The sequence below is a fragment of the Arabidopsis lyrata genome (genome assembly GCF_000004255.2).
Source record: "Arabidopsis lyrata subsp. lyrata unplaced genomic scaffold ARALYscaffold_7, whole genome shotgun sequence".
NCBI classification, from domain to species: domain Eukaryota; kingdom Viridiplantae; phylum Streptophyta; class Magnoliopsida; order Brassicales; family Brassicaceae; genus Arabidopsis; species Arabidopsis lyrata.
In genome coordinates this window covers 2,589,085-2,612,915 of record NW_003302549.1, presented here as the reverse complement: position 1 = coordinate 2,612,915, position 23,831 = coordinate 2,589,085, and the positions used below count along the sequence as shown (strand labels likewise).

At 39.6% G+C, this 23,831-nt stretch overlaps 8 protein-coding genes across 9 annotated transcripts; 6 read left to right on the top strand and 2 right to left on the bottom strand.

Annotated features, from left to right (window-relative positions):
- Positions 1-57: 57 nt before the first annotated feature.
- Positions 58-1,603, top strand: LOC9303174 (type III polyketide synthase B). Its single transcript, XM_021016383.1, has 3 exons — positions 58-289; positions 392-958; positions 1,049-1,603. The coding sequence occupies exons 1-3, from the start codon at positions 106-108 to the stop codon at positions 1,474-1,476; spliced, it is 1,179 nt and encodes a 392-aa protein (XP_020872042.1). The 5' UTR covers positions 58-105; the 3' UTR covers positions 1,477-1,603.
- On the bottom strand, positions 1,578-4,670 carry LOC9305193 (probable alkaline/neutral invertase B). Its single transcript, XM_021016382.1, has 5 exons — positions 4,319-4,670; positions 3,412-3,880; positions 2,868-3,299; positions 2,194-2,752; positions 1,578-2,051 (listed from the first exon to the last, which is right to left on the bottom strand). Exons 2-5 carry the CDS (start codon positions 3,838-3,840, stop codon positions 1,756-1,758), a joined length of 1,716 nt encoding a protein of 571 aa, XP_020872041.1. The 5' UTR covers positions 3,841-3,880; positions 4,319-4,670; the 3' UTR covers positions 1,578-1,755.
- A 1,270-nt stretch (positions 4,671-5,940) lies between these two features.
- On the top strand, positions 5,941-6,883 carry LOC9305192 (peptidyl-prolyl cis-trans isomerase CYP18-4). The gene has a single exon (XM_021018953.1). The coding sequence runs from the start codon at positions 6,182-6,184 to the stop codon at positions 6,698-6,700; it is 519 nt and encodes a 172-aa protein (XP_020874612.1). The 5' UTR covers positions 5,941-6,181; the 3' UTR covers positions 6,701-6,883.
- Positions 6,884-6,968: 85 nt separating this feature from the next.
- On the top strand, positions 6,969-9,240 carry LOC9303173 (putative amidase C869.01). Its single transcript, XM_021018952.1, has 5 exons — positions 6,969-7,807; positions 7,882-8,096; positions 8,193-8,402; positions 8,481-8,679; positions 8,759-9,240. The coding sequence occupies exons 1-5, from the start codon at positions 7,280-7,282 to the stop codon at positions 9,113-9,115; spliced, it is 1,509 nt and encodes a 502-aa protein (XP_020874611.1). The 5' UTR covers positions 6,969-7,279; the 3' UTR covers positions 9,116-9,240.
- Positions 9,241-9,267: 27 nt separating this feature from the next.
- LOC9305191 (DEAD-box ATP-dependent RNA helicase 16) lies at positions 9,268-12,911 on the bottom strand. The gene is made up of 14 exons (XM_021018951.1): positions 12,467-12,911; positions 12,215-12,376; positions 12,045-12,134; positions 11,843-11,971; positions 11,545-11,645; positions 11,334-11,445; positions 11,092-11,223; positions 10,934-10,999; positions 10,659-10,844; positions 10,426-10,521; positions 10,205-10,342; positions 10,047-10,129; positions 9,692-9,959; positions 9,268-9,599 (listed from the first exon to the last, which is right to left on the bottom strand). The coding sequence occupies exons 1-14, from the start codon at positions 12,713-12,715 to the stop codon at positions 9,507-9,509; spliced, it is 1,905 nt and encodes a 634-aa protein (XP_020874610.1). The 5' UTR covers positions 12,716-12,911; the 3' UTR covers positions 9,268-9,506.
- A 197-nt stretch (positions 12,912-13,108) lies between these two features.
- On the top strand, positions 13,109-19,599 carry LOC9305190 (xanthine dehydrogenase 1). 2 transcript variants are annotated; one of them, XM_021018949.1, is made up of 14 exons: positions 13,124-13,622; positions 13,948-14,047; positions 14,146-14,254; positions 14,335-15,828; positions 15,902-16,144; positions 16,438-16,752; positions 16,943-17,182; positions 17,349-17,633; positions 17,732-17,953; positions 18,126-18,287; positions 18,385-18,519; positions 18,613-18,849; positions 18,932-19,105; positions 19,186-19,599. In XM_021018949.1, the coding sequence occupies exons 1-14, from the start codon at positions 13,496-13,498 to the stop codon at positions 19,426-19,428; spliced, it is 4,086 nt and encodes a 1,361-aa protein (XP_020874608.1). In that variant the 5' UTR covers positions 13,124-13,495; the 3' UTR covers positions 19,429-19,599. The 2 variants fall into 2 exon arrangements, with proteins under 2 accessions (XP_020874609.1, XP_020874608.1); XM_021018950.1 differs by lacking the exons at positions 18,932-19,105; positions 19,186-19,599 and having other exon boundaries at positions 13,109-13,622; positions 18,385-18,545; positions 18,691-18,760.
- Positions 19,600-20,041: 442 nt separating this feature from the next.
- Positions 20,042-21,475, top strand: LOC9305189 (PI-PLC X-box domain-containing protein DDB_G0293730). The gene has a single exon (XM_002869072.2). It carries the CDS (start codon positions 20,267-20,269, stop codon positions 21,221-21,223), a length of 957 nt encoding a protein of 318 aa, XP_002869118.1. The 5' UTR covers positions 20,042-20,266; the 3' UTR covers positions 21,224-21,475.
- A 555-nt stretch (positions 21,476-22,030) lies between these two features.
- On the top strand, positions 22,031-23,811 carry LOC9305188. The gene has a single exon (XM_002869071.2). The coding sequence runs from the start codon at positions 22,188-22,190 to the stop codon at positions 23,229-23,231; it is 1,044 nt and encodes a 347-aa protein (XP_002869117.1). The 5' UTR covers positions 22,031-22,187; the 3' UTR covers positions 23,232-23,811.
- The last annotated feature ends 20 nt before the right edge of the window (positions 23,812-23,831 follow it).

Sequence of the window (23,831 nt, the reverse complement as noted above, 5' to 3'; positions counted from 1 at the left end):
AACACCGCACAAGATGCGGGTCACAAACTGTATATATATGCCTTCACTTTGAACCTTTTTTAGAGACCCAAGATTTGAGTCTTTGACAAGAGAAAACATATAGAAATGGGAAGCATCGATGCCGCAGTATTGGGTTCAGTGAAGAAATCAAACCCGGGAAAAGCGACAATTCTTGCTCTCGGAAAAGCCTTTCCTCACCAGCTAGTAATGCAAGAGTACTTAGTCGATGGTTACTTCAAAACCACCAATTGTGATGACCCTGAACTCAAACAGAAGCTTACTCGTCTCTGTAATGTCTTCACTTTAACCTCTGTTTCTTTCAACTTTTTATCTCATTTTGTAAGTTCCTGACAACTGAGGTTTGTTTGAACTGTTCGTTTACTATATACAGGCAAGACAACAACGGTGAAGACAAGGTATGTTGTGATGTCGGAGGAGATTCTCAAGAAGTATCCAGAACTTGCCATTGAAGGAGGATCCACAGTGACGCAGCGTCTAGACATCTGCAACGATGCAGTGACCGAGATGGCAGTAGAAGCCTCCAGAGCATGCATCAAGAACTGGGGGCGTTCTATTTCGGAAATAACTCACCTTGTCTATGTCTCCTCAAGCGAAGCTCGTCTTCCTGGTGGGGACTTGTACTTAGCCAAGGGGCTTGGACTCAGTCCTGACACACACCGTGTTCTGCTCTACTTCGTCGGCTGTTCTGGTGGCGTTGCAGGTCTCCGTGTAGCCAAAGACATAGCCGAGAATAATCCGGGCAGTAGAGTTTTGCTTGCCACGTCCGAGACAACCATCATTGGGTTCAAACCCCCAAGTGTGGATAGACCGTATGATCTTGTTGGGGTGGCGTTGTTTGGTGATGGAGCCGGAGCTATGATCGTCGGATCCGATCCAGACCCGATCTGCGAGAAGCCTCTCTTTGAGCTTCACACTGCAATACAGAATTTTTTACCTGGTAAAAGACCACAAGATTTTTGCATCCAGTTATGTGTCTATATCTTAAGACTATTTTTGGATAAGTATGGATTGCATTTTCAATGCGCAGACACAGAGAAGACAATAGATGGAAGGCTAACAGAACAAGGGATAAACTTCAAGCTAGCGAGAGAGCTTCCACAGATAATAGAAGACAACGTGGAGAATTTCTGCAAGAAGCTAATAGGAAAAGCGGGATTGGCTCATAAGAACTACAACCAGATGTTCTGGGCGGTTCATCCAGGTGGACCAGCCATTTTGAATCGGATGGAAAAGCGGCTTAACCTGTCGCCTGAGAAGCTGAGTCCAAGCAGAAGAGCTCTCATGGACTATGGCAATGCGAGCAGCAATTCGATCGTTTATGTGTTGGAGTATATGTTGGAGGAGAGCAAGAAAGTGAGGAACATGAATGAAGAGGAAGACGAGTGGGGTCTGATTCTGGCTTTTGGACCTGGTGTTACATTTGAAGGCATCATCGCTAGAAACCTTGATGTCTGAACAATAAAGTGAAAGGTTTACCTTGCAGATCAAGAAAGAACCCCTTCTTTGCTCTATAGACGACATTTCAATAGCGAGATAAAGCATATAATAAAGACATGAAGCTAAACATACGAAATATTTTTTACGATGCTTAAATCTTTTTCATAGTCTAAAAAATATTTCACAAAGCAAACAACGTAAAATGTGCAACTGAAAAACGAAGAAAGAGTCGTTATCAGCATTAAAAACCAGGAATCACGAAGAAGGTTCTTCTTAGCTCATCTCTTTCTAACGTTTTCAACAAGTCCAGGAGTTGGATCTTCTCATAACGGGCTTCATCTGTTTGTCTTCCTCAAGACAAACCATACCAACATGTGACGGATCTTCCAGCATCATCTTGGCTACTAAGTATCCGGCGATTGACCAAGTCTGGTTTTTACGCGACTGTTTCCCCACGTATCTCCCTACCTTTCCATCATAGTATTCAGGCCAATGGTCCTTATGGAGCCTAGCCTCTGCTACTTCAATTGCTCGTCTTGCTATTTGAGGTCGACCAGTTTTGATACAAGCAGCCGTCAGAAGCCATAGCAGCACTGTGTACCATTAAACATAAATTACATCAATAAGGGTCAGAATAGCCTTTTCCTAAGATTAAGATACCACAGTGACACCAGAAGAACACTGGGACAGGAGAGATTCCTTTGTTTTCCAACTAAAAGTAGAGAAGAAGCAAACCTGGCCAGGATCCTCCATTGTGGTAGCTCCATCGAGTGTTTTTGGGGTCACAACCAGTTACTATTCTCCATTCGTGGCTTTCTATTGCGGGATAGCAAACTTTCAGTGGCATTTCTCCAACCAACTCTTCCCAGCGAGATTCTATGAGATCCATAATTGCTGTTGACTGTTCGGGAGTAGCCAAGGAAGACAATATTGCTATACAATTACCCAAAGCAAACCAACGGAAATCCATTCTTGCAGGGCTAACATTGCCAATAAAAAAACCTCCATGAGGCGGCATAAAGTCGAAAACCCATTCTGGAAGAGAATCAGGGATTACGTTGAACTTGTTGACAGCAGTGTGAGAGTATTCCTCTGTCTTATATCGGTAAATGTCATTAAGCTGCTTCAAGTCTAGCCAAAAGTAGCTCCTCATGTGGTAGCTCAATGCATGAAGTCGCTTAACTATCTGTTCCACCATTTCCTTACCTTCTCCGTCATGTTTAAGCAGGAGCAAGGCACACCTTAAGGCCATAAAGAAAAGGGCTTGAATCTCTATCGGGTAACCATAAACTCCCTAAAATACAGAAAACACAAGATTAAAAAATGGAAAATTGATGAAGCACCTAACTCAAACTCTCCTTGAAGAAAGAAACACTAGAAATAACTAATAAAGAAAATCTGCTGCTTACCATCCTACGATCAATCATACAGCAACCATCAGCGCATAAGAGAGTGGGAAAGGTATCAAATCCCTCAGACAGACACAGGCTTAGTATCAGCCGGATACCCTTCTGGCATTCAGGCATGTCAGCAAGAGAAGAGTCCCCTGTAGATTTTGTGTAGGCTCTGAGCAGTATAATCCACCAGAATCCTGAATCAACCGGCGCTACTCTTCCAATTGCACTCTCGCCAAAATCAGCTATCAGCGTTTCGTGGTTTCTAACAGGATCATGGAAAACCTTGAAGCTAGCAGGCATAACTCCCTCACCAAGCTGGAATCTATCAATCTTTTTCTCCCACGATTGAAGACGAAGAGTCTTTAAAAGGAAGTTTTTAACTATATCTGGCTCTCCATTCATCAAGAATGCTAAAGCACTTGGTACAAAATCTCTCACGAACACCTAAAGGATAAAGTCAAGGCAGAGATACAAGATCAATGAACAGTCAACACATGAAACGTAACAATAAAATGTGGTTATTTGGAAGTTTTCAGAAGATATTAAGACTCTTCACCTGATCATAGTTGAGTTTTTCTTCAGAATTATCCACAGCAGCAATAGTCCCAACAGGTTGTCCACGGAAGTATACCATTGAGCGCCTCAAAGCATCCCAGGCCTCACCAACCATAGGATGAGACTCAAATCCAGGCTGTGACCTAGGAGTATTGAATCCAGACCTCCTACCCACGCTTGGTGAAATCACATAATCAGCGTGATCAGGGGCCCGAGAAGCATTATCCGCATTTCTAAGCTGTGGTGAACCAGTTAATTCATGAAGAGACCTTTCGTCAAGTGATCTCAGTCTATCAATATTCAACGGCCTTGGCTTCTCTAGCAACTTGGCGAAATCAATGTCATCGATATCGTCCAATGTAGATAAAGAATCAACATTCTTGACATTCCCATTCTGATTCACATCTACACTCAGATTAAAAGTCGACATTGCTCCAGATTGATTCAAATCTTAACCAAAATATCATGCCCTGCATTCACATAAATCGATCAGATCCATTGAGCTCGCAATAGCACAACAATGTCATGATCAAACGTGTAAACAGGTTATAGACAAACTAAATTCGGCATCGCCAGTTGAAAAATGCAATGAAACCTTCTGCGAGACTGTTATATGCAAGATTAATCAAACCGGATAAAATCAGAACGCGGACTAACACAAACATCAGAGAAACTCCACGAACAAGAGAAATCGAACGATATAAACATCGAAACGTCGGATTCCACCATGTAATCACAAAGAACAAGAAAACAAACCGGAGAGATTTCGACTCGGTTTTAACGATATCACGCACAGAAACGATCGGAAACAAAACTCTCGGAGAGAGATCCGGCAAAAACAAAGCAGGGGAAAACTTGATCAACCGTAAATGTTCATAACCACAGCAACACGTAGATAGATCACGAACCTTATGAATCCAGCGTCGAAGGAAGAAGATATGAAACGAGCTATGCCTCTTTATCTTCTCTCTCAATCTTGTAACAGAGAAGCGAGAGTATCACTAGAGTCGACGATACAAGTAATTAAACGAGAGAGAGAGAGACGAAACGGCCAAAGGTAAGACGAATCAATCAGCTAGTGAGCTTAAGGAGGATGTGGGTCCACGTGTACGGACGAGATGTGACTGTGACGGGAAGATGGAGACGAGCACAGTAACTCTAGCGATCGGGGAGGTGAAGGCAAAACCCTTTAAGCCATGCATATGATATGATTTGCACGGAGGTTGTTTGCTTTTTGAGTTAAACATTTTGTATGCATTTTATTTAAATAAATTAATGGTTTTTCGATTTACCTACCAAACTATAGAAGTTAAAATAATTTTAGTGACGTGAGAGAGTATCTTTGCAGTGAGTAAAATGTTTGGTTGTCCACGTGTACGGTGGCAGTGGATCTCGTGCCCTGCGCAGCCTGCTGCATATTGGTTGTTTCTTTCTGAATTTTTTAGTCACTGCTGTTGATAATGACACTAAGAAAAGGTCGTATAGTTTGCTAACGTTGGAGAACGAATATTACTAGCTAGATGATGATATAAAACAATATGATCATATTACTGTCTGTTGGACAACTCCAAAAGTTTCTTTTGTGATGATTTGATTTTATTTAACTTTTGGATTTTTAGGGACATATATCTTAAAGATTATTCTAATCCAGACAGTAGTACTGTGATACTAATAGTGTATAAAATATGATGAAAATTGTTGAAAGAAAGATAGATTCCGGCCATAGACCATTGTTAGGAGTCGCTGAATCAAAAACCAAATGATTAATCTCACAAAAAAAAAACCAAATGATTAAGATTTGATGATGTTCGTACGTATTTTTCTTCAGTTTAGACTTTGGATTTACATATTGATTATGTCACTTGAAAATAATCAAATTACTTTGCCAAACAAAACAAAGTGGCCTAATCTAGTAAAAAGTGAAATCTACTAATCCCACCAAGGCATAATTATTACTTATCTTTTTTTTTTTGGTTAAAGGGCTTAATCATTACTTATCTTTGTCTCCAACATTCTTATTTTGAGGAATATGAGTGGTCATAGTCTACCAACCGATGTAAAGTAACTGGATCAAGGTCAAATAAGCAAAAAAAAATTATGATTACACAAGAAGCGAAATAAGAAAAAAAAAAAAAAGTGAATATTCAGCTCAAAATCTCCATCATTCTTCCACTTTTTATTTGTTTTTCAAGTAAATCAACTGTCAATGTAACTATGTAAGTCATAAGATCGTGAATCCAGTAAATATCCCATCATGTACAAGTAAGTATTCACGTGCTGAAAGATAATCACCACATACATAATTTTAAATGGTACACTCTCCAATAAAATCGAGTGGTCAATATATAGAATCGGAGAACTATTGTTGGCAAAAACAATGCTCGCTCATACACCAAAAGTCCAAAATATTCTAATGTTAAAACAAAAAAATCAATGAAATAAGATATTGGGCTTTATGCTTTTGTTGTCGGCCCACTACTTTAACGCCGTAATTCGGTCGGTCCATCTAAAAAGAATCAATTATTATGGATACGAGGAGCCTCGGATCCACGCGACTTAAACCCTAGTCAGATCCGATTTAACCACGGTTAATATCCATATCATCATAACCCTACACGTGTCCTAAATCAACGGCCAATAACAAAAATTCCTTTTTCAGATTCACCGCTTTAAAAATTAAATCCTCTCTATAAGAACCTCTCCAAAAAAACTCTAATTCATTATCAATCTTCTTCTTCATCGATTTCTCTCTTCAAAATCTTCCAGAAAAAATGGCGAACCCTAGAGTTTTCTTCGACATGAGTCTGAGCGGTACTCCCATCGGTCGGATCGAGATGGAGCTATTCGCTGATACGACCCCAAACACGGCGGAGAATTTCCGTGCTCTGTGTACCGGAGAGAAAGGAATCGGAAAGATGGGTAAGCCACTTCACTACAAGGGATCGATCTTCCACCGTGTGATTCCCGGATTCATGTGTCAGGGAGGTGATTTCACCGCCAAGAACGGAACCGGTGGTGAATCGATCTACGGTGCTAAGTTCAAAGACGAGAACTTTATTAAGAAGCATACCGGAGCTGGGATTCTCTCAATGGCTAACTCTGGTGCTAACACTAACGGATCTCAATTCTTCATCTGTACCGATAAGACCTCGTGGTTAGATGGTAAGCACGTTGTGTTTGGACAAGTTGTTAAAGGCTTGGACGTCGTCAAGGCCATTGAGAAAGTTGGATCTGATTCTGGAAAGACTTCCAAAGTCGTAACCATCACTGATTGTGGTCAGCTTTCTTAGATCTGAGTGAGTGACTGAGAGAAAGACCTTATCTTTATGAATAATGGTTATCTTTGCCTTTGCTTGTTTTTACTTTTGAGTTTTTTTCTGATTTGGGATCGTTTCAGAGTTTGTAACAAGACCCTTTTGTGTTTTCTGGGGTTCTGAAATAATTATATGCTTACCCAATTACTGCTTTGTGTTTTTGCTTCTCTGATGAACAAAGTAGTACTAGTAATTGATTCATGTTCGTAGTAATGAACAAAAATATATGCGAATTATGCAAGACTGACTAGGAAAAAAGAAGACTTTGTTACACTCAAATCTGTTTAGAAGAAGAAAAAAGATACAATCTTTTTGAAGAGATGATTGATAAACCTTAGCCCAGCTCTCAATCTATATATACGAACGTCAAATTTTCGTACTTAATGAGTTAAAACACGTAATGCAAGTAAGTAAGTACACACAAAATATGTAACAGTTTTGGCTGATTTTGGTCAACGATGTTATCAATCTCGTTTAGAAAAGCAATCGAGTTATTGGCGTGGTTGCTCATTTTGGTCAGCAATTTTGACCATTTTCCTTTCTCTTTCTCTAGCCATGGTTGCTCTGCGTTTCATCTTCTCCTCATCTCTTCTTATTCTTCTTCTTTTTCTTCTTCCTCAAGCGCTTACCTCAATGTTCTCGATCCAAGAAGCCACCATTGAAGACATCAGACTTGCTTTCAAGGAGAAACGACTAACATCAAAGCAGCTTGTGGAGTTGTATCTCGAAGCAATCTCCAAACTTAATCCAATACTCCACGCAGTCATCGAGACGAATCCTGATGCGAATCAACAAGCAGAGATCGCAGACAAAGAACGTGACCTCAAAAACGCCACTAAGCTTCCTATCTTGCACGGTGTTCCGGTTCTGCTCAAGGATTCAATATCCACCAAGGACAAGCTTAACACCACGGCTGGCTCGTTTGCCTTGCTTGGTTCGGTCGTGGCTCGAGACGCCTGTGTTGTCAAGAGACTAAGAGAATCTGGTGCTGTGATCTTGGGCAAAGCCAGTTTAAGTGAATGGGCTAATTTTCGATCTTTCTCCATCCCAGATGGTTGGAGCGCACGTGGCCTCCAAGGAAAGGTTACTTTCTTCATCTCATGAGATTCATTTCTCCATCAATAATTTGGTAAACCAAAAAGTTTCAAATGCTGCAGAATCCATATGTTTTATCAGCAAATCCGTCTGGGTCAAGTAGTGGATCAGCTATATCTGTAGCAGCCAATCTTGTGGCATTGTCACTAGGGACTGAAACTGATGGTTCCATTCTTTCTCCAGCAAGTCAGAGCTCTGTGGTCGGGATTAAACCGAGTGTCGGGCTCACGAGCCGAGCCGGGGTAGTTCCTATCTCCTTGAGACAGGACAGTATAGGGTGAGAGAGACTAAGACTCTAAAAGCACCCACCACTACTAACTATTTGATTTGTGTACCATTTTGCCGAGTGTTTCTCTATGTTTTGCGATGTTAGGCCGATTTGTAGGACAGTTTCGGATGCTGTTCATCTCCTTGATGCTATTGTTGGTTATGATCCATTGGACAAGGCCACCAAATCTGCGTCTGAGTTCATACCTGAAGGGGGTTACAAGCAGTTTCTGACAACTAGTGGCCTCAAAGGTAAGAGATTAGGGATTGTAATGAAGCATTCTTCTCGTCTTGATCATCACATCAAAACATTAAGGTAAAACTCGTTATAAGTTTGATTCCATCAACTGAGAACACCATATCTAATTCTAGCTCTGCTTTTCCTCGGATGAAGACGAGAAGGTGCTATCGTCATTAACAATCTAACGATACCAAACATGGAAGTCATTGTGGGTGGGACTGATAGTGGTGAAGAGATAGCACTTTTGGCTGAGTTCAAGATGTCTCTCAATGCATATCTTAAAGAGCTTGTGAAATCACCAGTCCGGTCCTTAGCAGATGTTATTGCCTACAACGAGGAATTCGCTGAACAAGTAAGTACTAAGCTTCAAACGATTTTGATTTTTTTTTGGTTAGGTATCTGAACAATGAATTGATAAAAAAAAAACACAGGAAAAAGTGAAAGAATGGGGACAAGAGGTGTTCCTTACAGCAGAAGCCACAAATGGAATGGGTGAGAAAGAGAAAGCAGCGTTGCAAAAAATGAAAGAACTATCGAGGAATGGAATCGAAAAGCTAATGAAAGAGAGGAATTTAGATTCAATAGTGGCACTTGGTTCAAGTTTGAGCTCTGTCCTCGCCATTGGAGGGTATCCAGGAATCAATGTCCCTGCAGGATATGATAATGGAGGAGTTCCATTTGGAATAAGCTTTGGAGGACTGAGATTCTCAGAGCCAAAGCTCATTGAGATTGCTTATGCCTTCGAACAAGCAACTCTTATTAGAAAGCCACCCAAGTTCATAGCTTGAGGTACTTGTAATCAACAAGGTTGTTGATTTGGAGAAACATACATTTGTAAACTTTTTTGTTTGTTTAGGGTTAAACGTGTGACATAAATACTCGAACCAAAAACGTGCAAGCATATTTACCTTCATAAGATGTGTCGATTCAATTCGAAAAATATCTAAATGAGTCCAAAACCATGTGGACTAGAACATTTTGAACCCTACAAAGATCGTCGTCACAAGCTTACAAAAATCTATATCAAAGAAGAACTCAAAAAAAGGATAATTGGTCACAAAACTTTCTCTTCTGATGTTACAAGAATAGAGCTAAAAGATGGTTGCTCTTGTCTCCGTTCTTTTGTGTGATTGATTATAACAGTCAAAATTTGGTTACACTTGAGCAAAACGAAATAACTTAAACTGTCTTCTGTTTCTTGGTCGAGCCATCGCTAGAATCTCTGCCATCTTTCTTCTGGCCAACGCCGCCACCGTGTCCTCTCTTAGATCCCTGGTTGATTGAAGAAAAGCAAGTAACAGAGAAAAAATTTAGCACATATACACACAAAGCAGAGAAAAAGGAGAAATTCAGTAATGTTTTACATTGGGGTTGAAGGTTTTGAGTGGGTCGCTGCCTTTTCTGGACCGTTTCTTGTTTTTGTTGTTGCGACCACCGCCCCCACCAGATCTCCTAGTGTTGCCCATTGCGGCTCTAGCTAGTTTTACCATCTTGCTTGCTTCTTGAGTCTTTGGGTCCACTAGATACTCAGGGATGTCCTTTAGATGTGGTGCAGGTGCAGTCTTACTCAGAGGCTTGTCATGTCTCAACAGATCTAAGTCTCTTGGATTAGCTTCAAAATGAGCCTTTAACCTGAAAAAAGAAATAGAGAAATTAAGAAGAAGAAAAAACTCAAGAGAATAAACATCACACCTAAAGAACAGTTATGTTCTTGGTTACTTTTCGGAGTTGATTATCTCATTCCTCAAATCCTGAGCTCGAGACTCTCGAACTGCAATCTTTGTAACACTCTTTGCCACATCCTGAAAAGTAATTGCAACTTTTAGTACTTCTCACTTAATTAAAGAAGGAAGCAGCTTACTACAAAGATTACTCACCTCAGCCCTATATCTAAGAGACTCTACAGCATTTTCGGTCAACAAAGGAAAGGGTGTGATAATATCACTATCCTTGTTCTTGTCGCTTGCTAAGAAGGACTTTATATCTTCAAACCCTTCCATCTCATCAGGAGATACCTGTGGCAAATAAAGCAGAGCATTAGACTTGCAAAATTTAAAGAGATCATCGATAAAACGGTATTGTTAGACGAGAAACTCACAAGAGAAACGGAAGAACCACTGCTATATGCTCTCCCTGTACGCCCAATTCGATGAATATATCCAGTAACACTTTGAGGCATATCAAAGTTTATGACCTGTGCATAAAAAAGGTTTAAGGGAAGGCTAAGAGTCTAGAGCAAAGAAAACAAGGAAAGTCTTTAAAGATTCCAAGTAGCAAAGAGTACAAAAATAAAGAAAAGAAAATCCCCTTGGCCAAAGTCGAGTAGCATACCGTGTGAACTTTTTTGAAATCAATTCCCCTAACTACACCGAACTCAGCATCCAGCTTTGGTTTGCTACGCTTATTGTTTCTATTGTTCTCCTTGTTCTCCTCACCTTTAGCCTCTTCCTTTTGTTTTTTAGTCTGGCTATTATCATCCGTTGCAATCAAGTAATCGAAAAGACCTGCATTGAATTGCTGTAGAAAAAAAATATACAGTGATGAATTATGAAACGCAGCTGCTTAAACGGAGAAACTAAATCTAGGTGTGTGACTTGGTGATGTACCTCAAGGATATGAAGCCGAGAATTCTGAGGCAACTCCCCGTTTAAAATTGCAGACTTGATTCCAAACTGGCAGAAACAAAACAAAAGATTAATTCACTATTAATATTACAGGTACAGTTTATTTAATCGGAATGCTTGTATAGGTGCCCAAAACTTACCTTTTCTAAGAATAATTTCAACCTGAATCCCATGTCAATCGTATTGATGAATATCAGAATTTTCTTCTGAACAACCTCTAGCTTCAAGAGAGCAAGAATGTGAAGCAGTTTATCCTGAGCACTGCAAGAAATCTAAGACAAGATAACACACTTATCATTATTAATCACACCCACAACTGTGAACTTATAAACCAAACATAATGCAAAACTGATTTAAACAAATCTAAGGGACCGAATCATACCCAAAACTGCTGAACATTACTTGGGACGGCCTCATCCTTGTCGTTCTCTTCTGTCAAGGTCAAAACGATTGGGTTGTGCAGAATCAATTTCTTCAATTTTTCGACATCAGAACTAAGATTTTGCAAAAATATTATCAGTCAACCATTCAAGACAAACTTCGGAGAAAAATATGAGTTTAAATAGAATCATTATTATCCATGTATGTCTAACCTTGTGGTAGCCGACATAAGAAGGCATTGGCAACGCCTTGGGATTATTGAAGTTACCGATCTTAGATTATCTTCATATCCATATGACAACAAAAGATCTGCCTGATAACAGAAATATATCAACATCTCCTCAAAGAGAGGAATATAAAGGAAAAATATGATAGCTATAACCTCCAAGAAAATCAAATCATGCAACTTCCTGACTTAAAAGAGTGACTACTTGATTATCTAGTGCATTCGCAAAACACAAACCAACGTCTTACAAAGCCACTATTATAATTGAAGCACATATATCATACCTCATCAAGAACCAGAATTGCAAGTGATTCACTGACAGCAGTGGGCTCTAAAACTCCGGCAGCAAAACATTTCGGAATACAAGCAGGTGTGGAGACAAGAATCTCAGGCAGTCCAGCCAATGCATTACGCTATAAAATGAAACATTGAAACAAAATTAGAAAATCGATGGAATGCTATCATGATGAGAAATGCAACACTAACCATATCAGAAGCAGACATGCTACTAGTCAACTGCACTGCTTTCAGCTGAACCCTACACAGCTCAATAAGCGAAGAAACCTCGGAGTAAACCTGTATTTGCCAAATCAAACATGATTTCTCATAAATCATTGAAATCAATGAAAGTAGGAGAACAAGCGTCTAAGACAAACCTGATGACATAATTCTCGAGATGGAACAAGAATAAATGCAGAAGGAGCAAGCTTCTTCTTGCTTCCAGAATCTGCTGAAAATAGCTTCTGAAGCAATGGCAAAAGGTAAGCCAAAGTCTTACCTGAACCAGTCTTTGCCCTAGCAACCACATCTTTTCCTTCCTAGAAGAACAACAGAGACAATCATATCATTCCCACGAAACAAAACCATCGAAGGTCGAAAAAAAGGTCGAGACTTTATAGTTTCATTACCAGAATGTAAGGAATGGCAGATTGCTGAATAAGGGTTGGTTTCTCTATACCCTTTTTAGTTAGGGCACGGATAAGACGAGAATCAAGCCCTAGCTCTTCGAAACTCTTAGGTGCCTCTTCTTGTTTTTGCTCTTCTTCTTCTTCAACTTCTCCGTCGTTTCTCTGTTCTTCTACTTCCTCTGCTATCTCAACATCATCCACCACTTGAGAGTTCACATCCTCCACAGGTTTATACTTGGTCTTACCCATGAGTTCGGAAATTTCCGAGCTTGTCTAGTCGAATAAGTTTGAAAAGCGGCGCAGGAAGAAGTAAGGGAAAATAATGGTTGGTAAACCTCCTCCGCCGCGTTTCTCTGTTTCTGAGTTTTTTTGTAATGGTGTCCCAGACCTGATTGATGACTCCAAAATTGGGCTATATTCATCTTATATGGGCTTAAGTGGGCTTAATTTGTTAGTTGGAAACAAAAATGAAAAAACAAAAACTGATGATGAAGTAGAGTGTTGCCTGATGGATCAGCTCATATGACGCCGCTTCTTGAATATCTCAGTCCTCAGAGGTGCTTTTAACTAAACTACATGAATCCATTTTAACTCTATATTGTCGCAAGTCTTACAGTGATACTTCAAATGCTTAGATCTAAGTCCAATTAGAAAGATAGAGAAGCCACAAATGTTACAATGCAGCACTAATCATCATCTATCAAAACCAAACATTAATCATCAACATTTCTTTAAGCAAATCTTAAGTTTAGAACTTAACTTTTGTTCTTTCTATTTTGGGTTCTATTTTTCAGTAAAAAAAAAAAAATCGACTGCATAACTGATGATGAAGAATCGGTGGATGGTATCAGAAAGAAACGATTTTTATATATATAAAAAGAAGGAAATGTTTCTTTTTTCTTCTCTTGTTGAGGTTTGACTTGGCGTAATCAACTTCGCCATCTTCGTTTTTTAGTTTCGATCCCAAATTCCCAATCGAAATCGTTAACTCGAGTTTTCTCTCAGATTTGTTGTTTTTCAATTTGAGAAATGGGTTCACTGAAAAAGGACGGAGAGATCGGAGACGAGTTTACGGAGGCGATACTATACGTTAATGGCGTTCGTAGAGTCTTGCCTGATGGATTGGCTCATATGACACTTCTCGAATATCTCAGAGGTTCGTTTTTAACTTCTTCCGATTGTATCCAAGTGCTGGGGATGATTTAAAGTACTCAAACAAGTTTAATTTTCAAAATCAATTTTCTTCTTTATGAAGATTCTTTTTTTTTTTTTTTGCACCACTCTTCATGAAGATTCAGGATCAAAATTCTACTCTTTTTTGGATTGAGAAATGGATTCCTAGTTTCTTAGCTGAATTATGGATTCTGGATTCTTACAAATCGAGTTTATGTTTGATCCACTGGGTCCCTTGTGTTTCTTAATTTGGAAAAAAATGGTCATCAAGTAGTTTCTAACTTACAGATGTTTCTTGTTGCGTTTAGATTTAGGATTGACCGGGACTAAGCTTGGCTGCGGCGAAGGTGGTTGTGGGGCTTGCACGGTGATGGTTTCTAGTTATGATAGAAATTCAAAGACATGTGTGTACGTATCTTTTGCTCTCATATGTTGGCTTTGCTTTACTTTAAGTTTATGCTTTCTTATTGATTCTTTCTCTCTTCATATGGAAACTTTTATTGCAGGCATTATGCTGTCAATGCTTGCCTAGCGCCTCTCTATTCTGTAGAAGGGATGCATGTAATATCCATCGAGGGAGTTGGGCATCGCAAACTTGGCTTGCACCCTGTGCAGGTAAGTCTTACTTCTTGAAGTTTCTAGTTCTTCTTGTTTCTGGAGATTCTTTGTCACTGTTGTGATCTTGATTCTCTCAGGAGTCTTTGGCATCTTCTCATGGTTCCCAATGTGGGTTTTGTACTCCCGGATTTATCATGTCAATGTATTCGTTATTGAGGTCAAGTAAAAACTCACCTTGTGAGGAGGAGATTGAAGAATGTCTTGCAGGAAATCTATGTCGTTGTACTGGTTATCGACCCATTGTTGATGCGTTTCGGGTTTTTGCAAAATCTGATGATGCTCTCTACTGTGGTGTATCTTCACTTAGCCTTCAGGACGGTTCAAATATTTGCCCATCTACTGGCAAGCCTTGTTCTTGTGGATCAAAAACAACTAATGAAGTGGCCAGTTGTAATGAAGATAGATTTCAGTCAATCTCTTATAGTGATATAGATGGAGCTAAGTATACAGAAAAGGAGCTTATTTTCCCCCCTGAACTTTTGCTGAGGAAGTTAGCTACCTTAAAGTTAAGGGGGAATGGGGGGCTTACCTGGTATAGACCCGTAAGTCTTCAGAACTTGCTTGAGCTCAAAGCAAATTTTCCTGATGCAAAACTACTGGTAGGTAATACGGAGGTGGGAATCGAAATGAGACTGAAGAGGTTACAGTATCAGGTGCTAATCTCTGTAGCTCAAGTCCCAGAACTCAATGCGTTGAATGTCAGTGACAATGGGATAGAGGTTGGTTCAGCTTTGAGACTTTCTGAACTCCTGAGGTTATTCAGGAAGCTAGTAAAGGAGCGTCCTGCACATGAAACATCAGCATGCAAGTCTTTTATCGAACAGCTGAAGTGGTTTGCTGGGACACAAATAAGAAATGTTGCTTGCATTGGTGGAAACATCTGTACAGCTAGTCCAATATCTGATTTAAATCCTCTTTGGATGGCTTCAAGAGCAGAGTTTCGGATAACTAACTGCAATGGAGTTGTTAGATCTATACCTGCAAAAGATTTCTTCCTTGGTTACCGTAAAGTGGATATGGGGAGCAAAGAGATCTTGTTGTCGGTATTCCTTCCATGGACAAGGCCCTTAGAGTATGTGAAAGAATTTAAGCAGGCCCATCGCAGGGATGATGATATAGCTATTGTCAATGGTGGAATGCGTGTGTTTCTTGAAGAGAAGGGACAACAATTGTTCGTTTCTGATGCATCCATTGCCTACGGAGGTGTGGCTCCACTTTCCTTGTGTGCGAGAAAGACTGAAGAATTTCTAATTGGAAAGAATTGGAATAAAGATCTTCTGCAAGATGCGCTTAGGGTCATACAGAGCGATGTCTTGATTAAGGAAGATGCTCCTGGGGGAATGGTGGAGTTTCGGAAATCTCTAACCCTAAGCTTCTTCTTTAAATTTTTCTTATGGGTTTCTCATAATGTACATAATGTAAATTCTGCGATAGAGACCTTCCCACCCTCCCATATGTCAGCTGTTCAACCTGTTCCTCGGTTATCTAGAATTGGAAAGCAAGACTATGAGACAGTAAAACAGGGAACATCTGTTGGCTCGTCGGAGGTCCATCTTTCAGCGAGAATGCAGGTATGTTGGTCCATCTGTTGGCTCACCGGAGGTCCATAGAGTGTATCTCAACACACTTATTATTTTTATGTAGGTCACAGGGGAAGCAGAATATACTGATGATACCCCAGTACCTCCTAATACCTTACATGCTGCCTTTGTGCTAAGCAAAGTGCCACATGCCCGCATCCTTTCAATTGATGATACGGCAGCCAAATCTTCATCTGGTTTTGTTGGTCTGTTTCTTGCCAAAGATATTCCTGGGGATAATATGATTGGACCAATTGTTCCCGACGAAGAATTATTTGCTACAGATGTGGTCACGTGTGTGGGACAAGTAAGAAAATTTGAAACCTAAATTTTCACATTTTTTCTTAGCTTTTCCATGGAAACTCAGTGGCGAACCTATAACTTCCTTGTGTCTCAGAAGAAGTGTTACATGCTTTTTATAAGCAAAACTGTTTTTTGTGCATGCTTTCTATCACCAGAAAGTAATCAAGCAAAGTTTTCTTATAGTACTGTTTATCTCTCAAAAAGTAAATGAAAGTTCTCATATGATCCAGTATTTTGTCAGATATATGTATTTCTTACGTCCCAATTATTTCATTAACATTAACTTTGGTATTTCAGGTCATTGGTGTGGTTGTCGCGGATACGCATGAAAATGCAAAAACTGCAGCAGGAAAAGTTGACGTTAGGTATGAGGAACTAGAAGCGATATTATCAATCAAGGAGGCGATTAATGCTAAAAATTTCCATCCGAACACACAGAAAAGGCTAAGAAAAGGGGATGTCGAGTTGTGCTTTCAATCTGGTCAGTGTGACAGGATAATAGAGGGAGAGGTTCAAATGGGTGGTCAGGAACACTTTTACTTGGAGCCTAATGGTAGTTTGGTTTGGACAGTAGATGGAGGCAGCGAAGTTCATATGATTTCATCCACACAGGTAAGTATATTATTAGTGTACTGCCGTATAGTTCACTGAGTGAAATTCACTTGTTTTATGCTTTGTACGACCAGTACATGACCATCAACTCTCTGTAAAAGAAAACTATTAGGCATCAGCTAGTTTAAGATATTAAATGATAATGTTGTCTCTGCTTAAGCAAATATTGGTGGTTGTGATTTATATGCAGGCTCCTCAAAAGCACCAGAAATATGTGTCCCATGTTCTTGGTCTTCCGATGTCCAAAGTGGTATGCAAAACCAAACGAATTGGTGGTGGCTTTGGTGGTAAAGAAACAAGATCAGCTTTCATTGCTGCTGCAGCTTCTGTTCCTTCCTATCTATTGAATCGACCCGTGAAACTCATACTGGACAGAGATGTGGACATGATGATAACTGGTCATCGTCATAGTTTCCTTGGAAAGTACAAGGTATTTCCAGTTTTTTTTTCCCCGGAATTTTTAGGCAGTGGACTCCATTAGTGAGCAGACAATGAAATGGAAAGGACTGAAAACAGTTGAAAGTAGAAGAAACAGTGGGAAGAGATTGTTAGACAAACTAAACAATTCCTTTTAATTGTGTTCTGCTCTCTTACAGGTTGGATTTACGAACGAAGGAAAAATATTGGCCTTAGACCTTGAAATCTACAACAATGGTGGAAACTCTTTGGATCTCTCCCTTTCTGTTCTTGAACGTGCCATGTTTCACTCGGATAACGTTTATGAGATCCCGCATGTAAGGATTGTAGGGAACGTTTGCTTTACTAATTTTCCCAGCAACACTGCTTTCCGAGGGTTTGGAGGCCCCCAAGGTATGCTTATAACAGAAAACTGGATCCAAAGAATCGCAGCGGAGCTTGATAAAAGCCCTGAAGAAATCAAAGTGAGTTGAATATTTTCTAAACAACTCCATCTCCTGAAAGATTGTAGGAAGTTTGTCAGTTTCCTATCTTAATACTTTCTGGTGTTACTTTACTTTAGGAGATGAACTTTCAAGTGGAAGGATCAGTCACACATTACTCTCAGTCTCTTCAGCACTGCACGCTGCATCAGCTCTGGAAAGAGCTGAAAGTATCCTGCAACTTCTTAAAGGCCCGCAGAGAAGCTGACGAATTTAATAGTCATAACCGGTGGAAAAAGCGTGGTGTAGCTATGGTTCCCACAAAATTTGGCATATCATTTACCACAAAGTTCATGAATCAGGTTATCTTTGTTTGAAGTGGATCCTTTTTCTTTCAAATTTAGTTTTCTGTCGAGAAACTAAAAACAATAAGAAAAAATCGGCCATGGAAATTTCGCCATTGCTGGCAAAGCTAGAATCTGAAATTTTAAATACTGATCTTATTTTTCTCTTCACACTATGGGGCTGTTACAGGCTGGAGCTCTTGTTCATGTTTACACGGACGGGACTGTTTTGGTGACTCATGGAGGTGTGGAGATGGGTCAAGGATTGCATACAAAGGTCGCTCAAGTTGCTGCGTCCGCCTTTAACATTCCACTTAGTTCAGTTTTCGTGTCAGAGACAAGCACTGACAAGGTACATATAAGTCAAATATAAGTTACACACTTTGGGCTGAGACATAATCAGACAAAAATGTTCTTCCTCTCTTATCGTTTTGATGATCTCTTAATAGGTTCCTAATGCGTCACCAACTGCTGCTTCTGCGAGCTCTGATATGTATGGTGCTGCAGTTTTAGACGCTTGTGAGCAGATTATAGCAAGAATGGAACCTGTTGCATCTAAGCACAATTTCAACACATTTGCTGAGGTATTCTTTCTCTCTTGCAATTTGATATAATAACTCAGAAGAGTTAGATGCCTATTTTGATGAACCAATCGCTGTCTCTCTGAGTGCATGTAGCTAGTAAGTGCCTGCTACTTTCAACGGATAGACCTATCAGCTCATGGTTTTCACATTGTTCCTGATCTTGGATTTGACTGGATATCTGGAAAAGGGAATGCCTTTAGATATTACACATATGGAGCTGCCTTTGCTGAAGTTGAGATAGATACATTAACTGGTGATTTCCACACAAGAGCAGCTGATATAATGTTGGACCTCGGGTATTCTCTTAACCCAGCCATTGATGTTGGACAAGTGCGTGTTCTTCTCTCAACCTCCTGTACTTTCTTGCAATCTTTAAAAAGAATAATGTTGTATCTGATATGACTATATACAGATAGAAGGAGCGTTTATACAAGGACTTGGTTGGGTAGCTTTAGAAGAACTCAAATGGGGAGATGCAGCTCATAAATGGATTAAACCAGGAAGTTTACTCACTTGTGGACCCGGAAACTACAAGATACCTTCCATCAACGACATGCCGTTCAACCTCAATGTTTCTCTTCTCAAGGTTTGCAACTATGAGACCAAGCTTTAAATTGGTAGCCATACATTTGAAACTGAACCTGAGATTATACTTTATTAAATCAGGGAAATCCAAATACAAAGGCAATACATTCATCTAAAGCAGTGGGTGAGCCACCATTCTTTCTTGCAACATCGGTTTTCTTTGCGATAAAGGAAGCTATTAAAGCGGCTAGAACCGAGGTGGGTCTCACAGACTGGTTCCCTCTAGAGAGTCCAGCCACGCCAGAGCGTATCAGGATGGCTTGTTTCGACGAGTTTTCAGCTCCTTTTGTAAGTTCAGATTTCTACCCTAATCTTAGTGTTTAGCTTTGAACGTCATCAGAGGGGGAAAATATCGATCAATCTATTGTGAGAAAGTCATATCTGTAACTTATTTCCAGTCTCCATATAAATGTAACATTAAAAAGATACATTTACCAAGCAGTATATATTTATTTATAAAGATATGTTTCTCCCAAGCAGAAACTTTGTAGACTATTTATGTCACACGTGTCATCCACTGGTTGTGTATAATCAATTAACAATTATACCAGATTTGATACTATAATTTAACGGAATGAAAATTAGTTGTTGTACTTGTACATCCTGGTATAAATATCATTCATTATCCAAAAGAATTTATACACTAAACAATAACAATTTCTGTTGAGTTGATAACTTATATTAATGCCAAAGCTAAGACTAAATAAATTCTACAAAATAATTTTAAAAATCCAAACTTTTGAAAAGCTAACTTCAAATCCTAAAGTATATTTAAAAATTGATTATGCTTACCTGCTAAACAGTTTATGAAAAAGATAAAGACAAAGAAATAACCAAATAAATATTTTATAGACCTAGTACTTGGATTCTGATATAATATGCATAAACCACATCGCATATTCGTTTTATTAACAACTCATGTTTATCAAGACCTTAATTTGTTGGCAACTTTTAATTAGATAGCCAATCAATTTGAACTAAGAAGTCAAACTCCAACCAATCCACAACAAATAATTGCCTTTTATCTAACGTTTCACACGTTGAAGACAAACACTGCACGATATCTCTCAGATTTATAAGTGAACCCTACAAAGTACAAGTCGTGAACTCAACCACAAGAGAAACCTTATCCTCTTCTCCTTCTTCATCAATCTCTCAAAACATGCTCTCTTTTTTCTCTAACCAGATCGACCGGCAAAAAGATGTGTCTAATGAGGAAAAAACCCTAACGGATCTCGAAAAATCCGACGGTTCACATTTCCCTGGCGATGACTACCGTCCGTCCGATCGGAAAAACTGGATGGCCGGTCTTACGTTGGAGAAACTAACTCTAAACAAGATCGTGTGGCCAGGAACGCATGATTCAGCCACCAACGATATCGGAATACCTCTGATCTCTCGTCCCTTGGCTGAATGTCAAACGCTCTCTATCTACGAGCAGCTCGTCCTCGGGACACGTGTCCTCGATATCCGTGTGCAAGAGGATCGCCAAATCTGCCACGGGATTCTGACGTCATACGACGTTGATGTGGTCATCGATGACGTTATCAGATTCTTGTCGGAGACTCACTCGGAGATTGTAATCCTGGAGATAAGGACTGAGTTTGGACACAAAGACCCTCCGGAGTTTGAGACTTACTTGGCGGATAAGTTAGGTCAATTCTTGATACATCAAGATGATAACTTGTTCAACAAGCCGGTATCAGAGATTTTGCCGAAAAGGGTTATTTGCATCTGGAAACCAAGAGAGTCTCCCAAGCCGAGCCGTGGTGGAATTCTCTGGAACTCAGATTATCTAAAAGATAATTGGATCGATACGGATCTTCCATGGACGAAATTTCAGAGCAATTTGAAGCATCTGAGTGAGCAGCAGCCGATATCTTCTAGAAAATTCTTTTACCGGGTTGAGAACACGGTTACGCCGCAAGCAGATAATCCGGTTGTTTGGGTCAAACCAGTGACTGATAGGATCCGAAAACACGCTAGGCTTTTTATTTCCCAGTGTGTTTCCAAGGGATGTGGAGATAAGTTACAGATTTTGTCCACTGATTTCATCGAAGGAGATTTTGTCGATGCCTGTGTCGGACTCACTCACGCAAGAATTGAAGGGAAAATTTGATAGAACTATGGAACGACGGTTGATCTCCAGCATTGGAACTAAGATTATTTGCTGTTGTGTTGCGTGTATCTAAAGTTACACTTTACACTATTTATGAAAGTGAGTATGTTAAGTTTGTATAATTGTATCCTTTCCATTTTTAGTTATTCGTCATATCTTAAATCTGTGAATAACGAGAACTATTTTCGTTCTGTTTGAAAAATCGAGCAGAGAGAAAAAAATGATGCAGGGGAATGTGTTCTGTTGATTACTCTCGCTCAGGTTCTTGAATTATGGAAAAAAAAATGTTAAATACTCTAGTGTAAATCTTTTTCGGCAAGATAAGCGTCTCCATATCCAAAACGCATCCGCCATCTGGAGACTTTCGACCTCTTCCAGAGATGACATATTCCTTGAATCAGAGACCTGCCTAAAACCTGAGCATATATCTTTCTCTTTTCGGATTTCTCAACTAGGTCATGTTGACATTAATTAGTTATTTCAAAGCCTGATTAAACTGTATACTGAAGTATTGAATTCAATCAAATATTATACTGGAAAATGTCAAAGTAAACTTATAATCAGGAAAAAAAAGGTTAAATTAAGAAGAAGGGTTTCTAAGAACGTCATTCTGACAAATATTTTATAGAAAAATTGGATTATCGTATATAAATACACACATAGCATATATAGCTTGTCAACAACTTCATATATAATAGTAAGAAACAACAACTTTTTTTCTTTCTTTTAATTAAGTAAAGAACAACAACTTGATGTTATCTTATAACTATGGTTTAGACATATAAAGTTCTTAGTGACCGAGTAGTGGCCAACTTGTAGACAAGCCAATAGTTAAATTGAGAAATACGAAATTAACTAGAAAGAAGCAAAAGGAAACTTTCTTTAAGACTAGGAATTCATAAGTTAGAGAAACACTTCATGAGACATTAGCCAAGACCCTAAAAGAAGTTCTCATCTCTCAAACATGTCTTTTTTCGGGAACCTAGTAGACAGTATGGTATCTTTTGCCAACGATTCTGCGAGAACTGTTGCAGAAGAAGTGATAAATCCAGCGGTATCGATCATCCAAAACCAGCTCCAGCGGCCACGGGACGTCCTTGAGCAACAACAAATCCTAGACAATCTCCAAGAATCTAATGGTTCGCATTTCCCTGGGGATGACTACCACTCGCCCGATCGGAAGAACTGGATGGCGCATCTCTCTGTGGATAAGCTAACCCTTAACAAGATCGTGTGGCCCGGAACGCACGACTCAGCCACCAACGGAATCGGGGACCCTGTGTTCACTCGTTGGTTGGGTGAATGCCAAACGCTTTCCATCTTTGACCAGCTAGTTCTTGGAACACGTGTCCTCGATATCCGTATACAGGAAGACCGCAGTGTCTGCCATGGAGCTCTGTCGTCGTACAACGTTGATGTCGTCCTCAATGACGTCGTTAGATTTTTGTCGGAGACCCAATCTGAGATCATAATCCTTGAGATAAGGACCGAGTTTAAAAAGAAAGACCCTATGGGATTCGAGGCTTACTTGGCAGACAAGATAGGTCAATTCTTGATACATCAAGACGATAACTTGTTCGACAAACCGATATCAGAGATTTTGCCGAAAAGGGTTATTTGCATCTGGAAACCAAGAGACTCTCAGAAGCCGCGCCGTGGTGGACTTCTCTGGAACTCAGATTATCTAAAAGATAATTGGATCGATACAGATCTTCCATGGACGAAATTTCAGAGCAATTTGAAGCATCTGAGCGAACAGCAACCAATATCTTATAGAAGATTCTTTTACCGGGTTGAGAACACGGTTACTCCGCAAGCAGATAATCTGGTTGTTGGGGTTAAACCGGTGACTGATCGAATCCGAAAACACGCAAGGCTATTTATATCTCAGTGTGTTTCCAGGGGATGTGGAGACAAGTTGCAAATTCTGTCGACTGATTTCATTGAAGGAGATTTCGTGGATGCCTGCGTTGGACTCACTCATGCGAGAATCGAAGGGAAAGTTTAACAGATATCCGAGTTTGACAAGCATTGGAAGTTGGAACCAGTATATTTCTTTGGTTTTGGATTACGTATTCTGTAAGTTACATTATTTCGAAAGGTGTCTGTGTGATCTTCGATCGCCGATGAATTTAATGCAAAGTGTGTGTGTGTAGCCTTTTTATTTTTCTTTGTTCATAATATCTTAGATTTGTGAATAATTTGAGCTCTACCGTTCTCCTTGAGTGAATATGTTTTAGTAGATGATTAACACCAGTATAAAACCTAATTCTGTACCACCCTTCAACCATTAAGTTGTTGTTAGAAATTTCTAAAAATTAGAAATAGGATGTTTACGGGTTTACTAAAAAGAGACAAGCTGGTGTCCTTGACTGTGTTAAGTTGTGCCACAATTTGCTTGCATCCAAACGTACCAAGAATCACGAGAGTCATCAACGAACAAGAAACTCTTCACAATCAGACTCAATGCATTTATGTTATTGCCTACCACATACCGTGCCAACTTGGACAGGCCCTAACTTTGACACTTATGGACTTGGTTAAACTAATTTTGAGGCTAGAAATAAAATCCACTATCATGGTTATGTCCTGCATATACATTAATTTC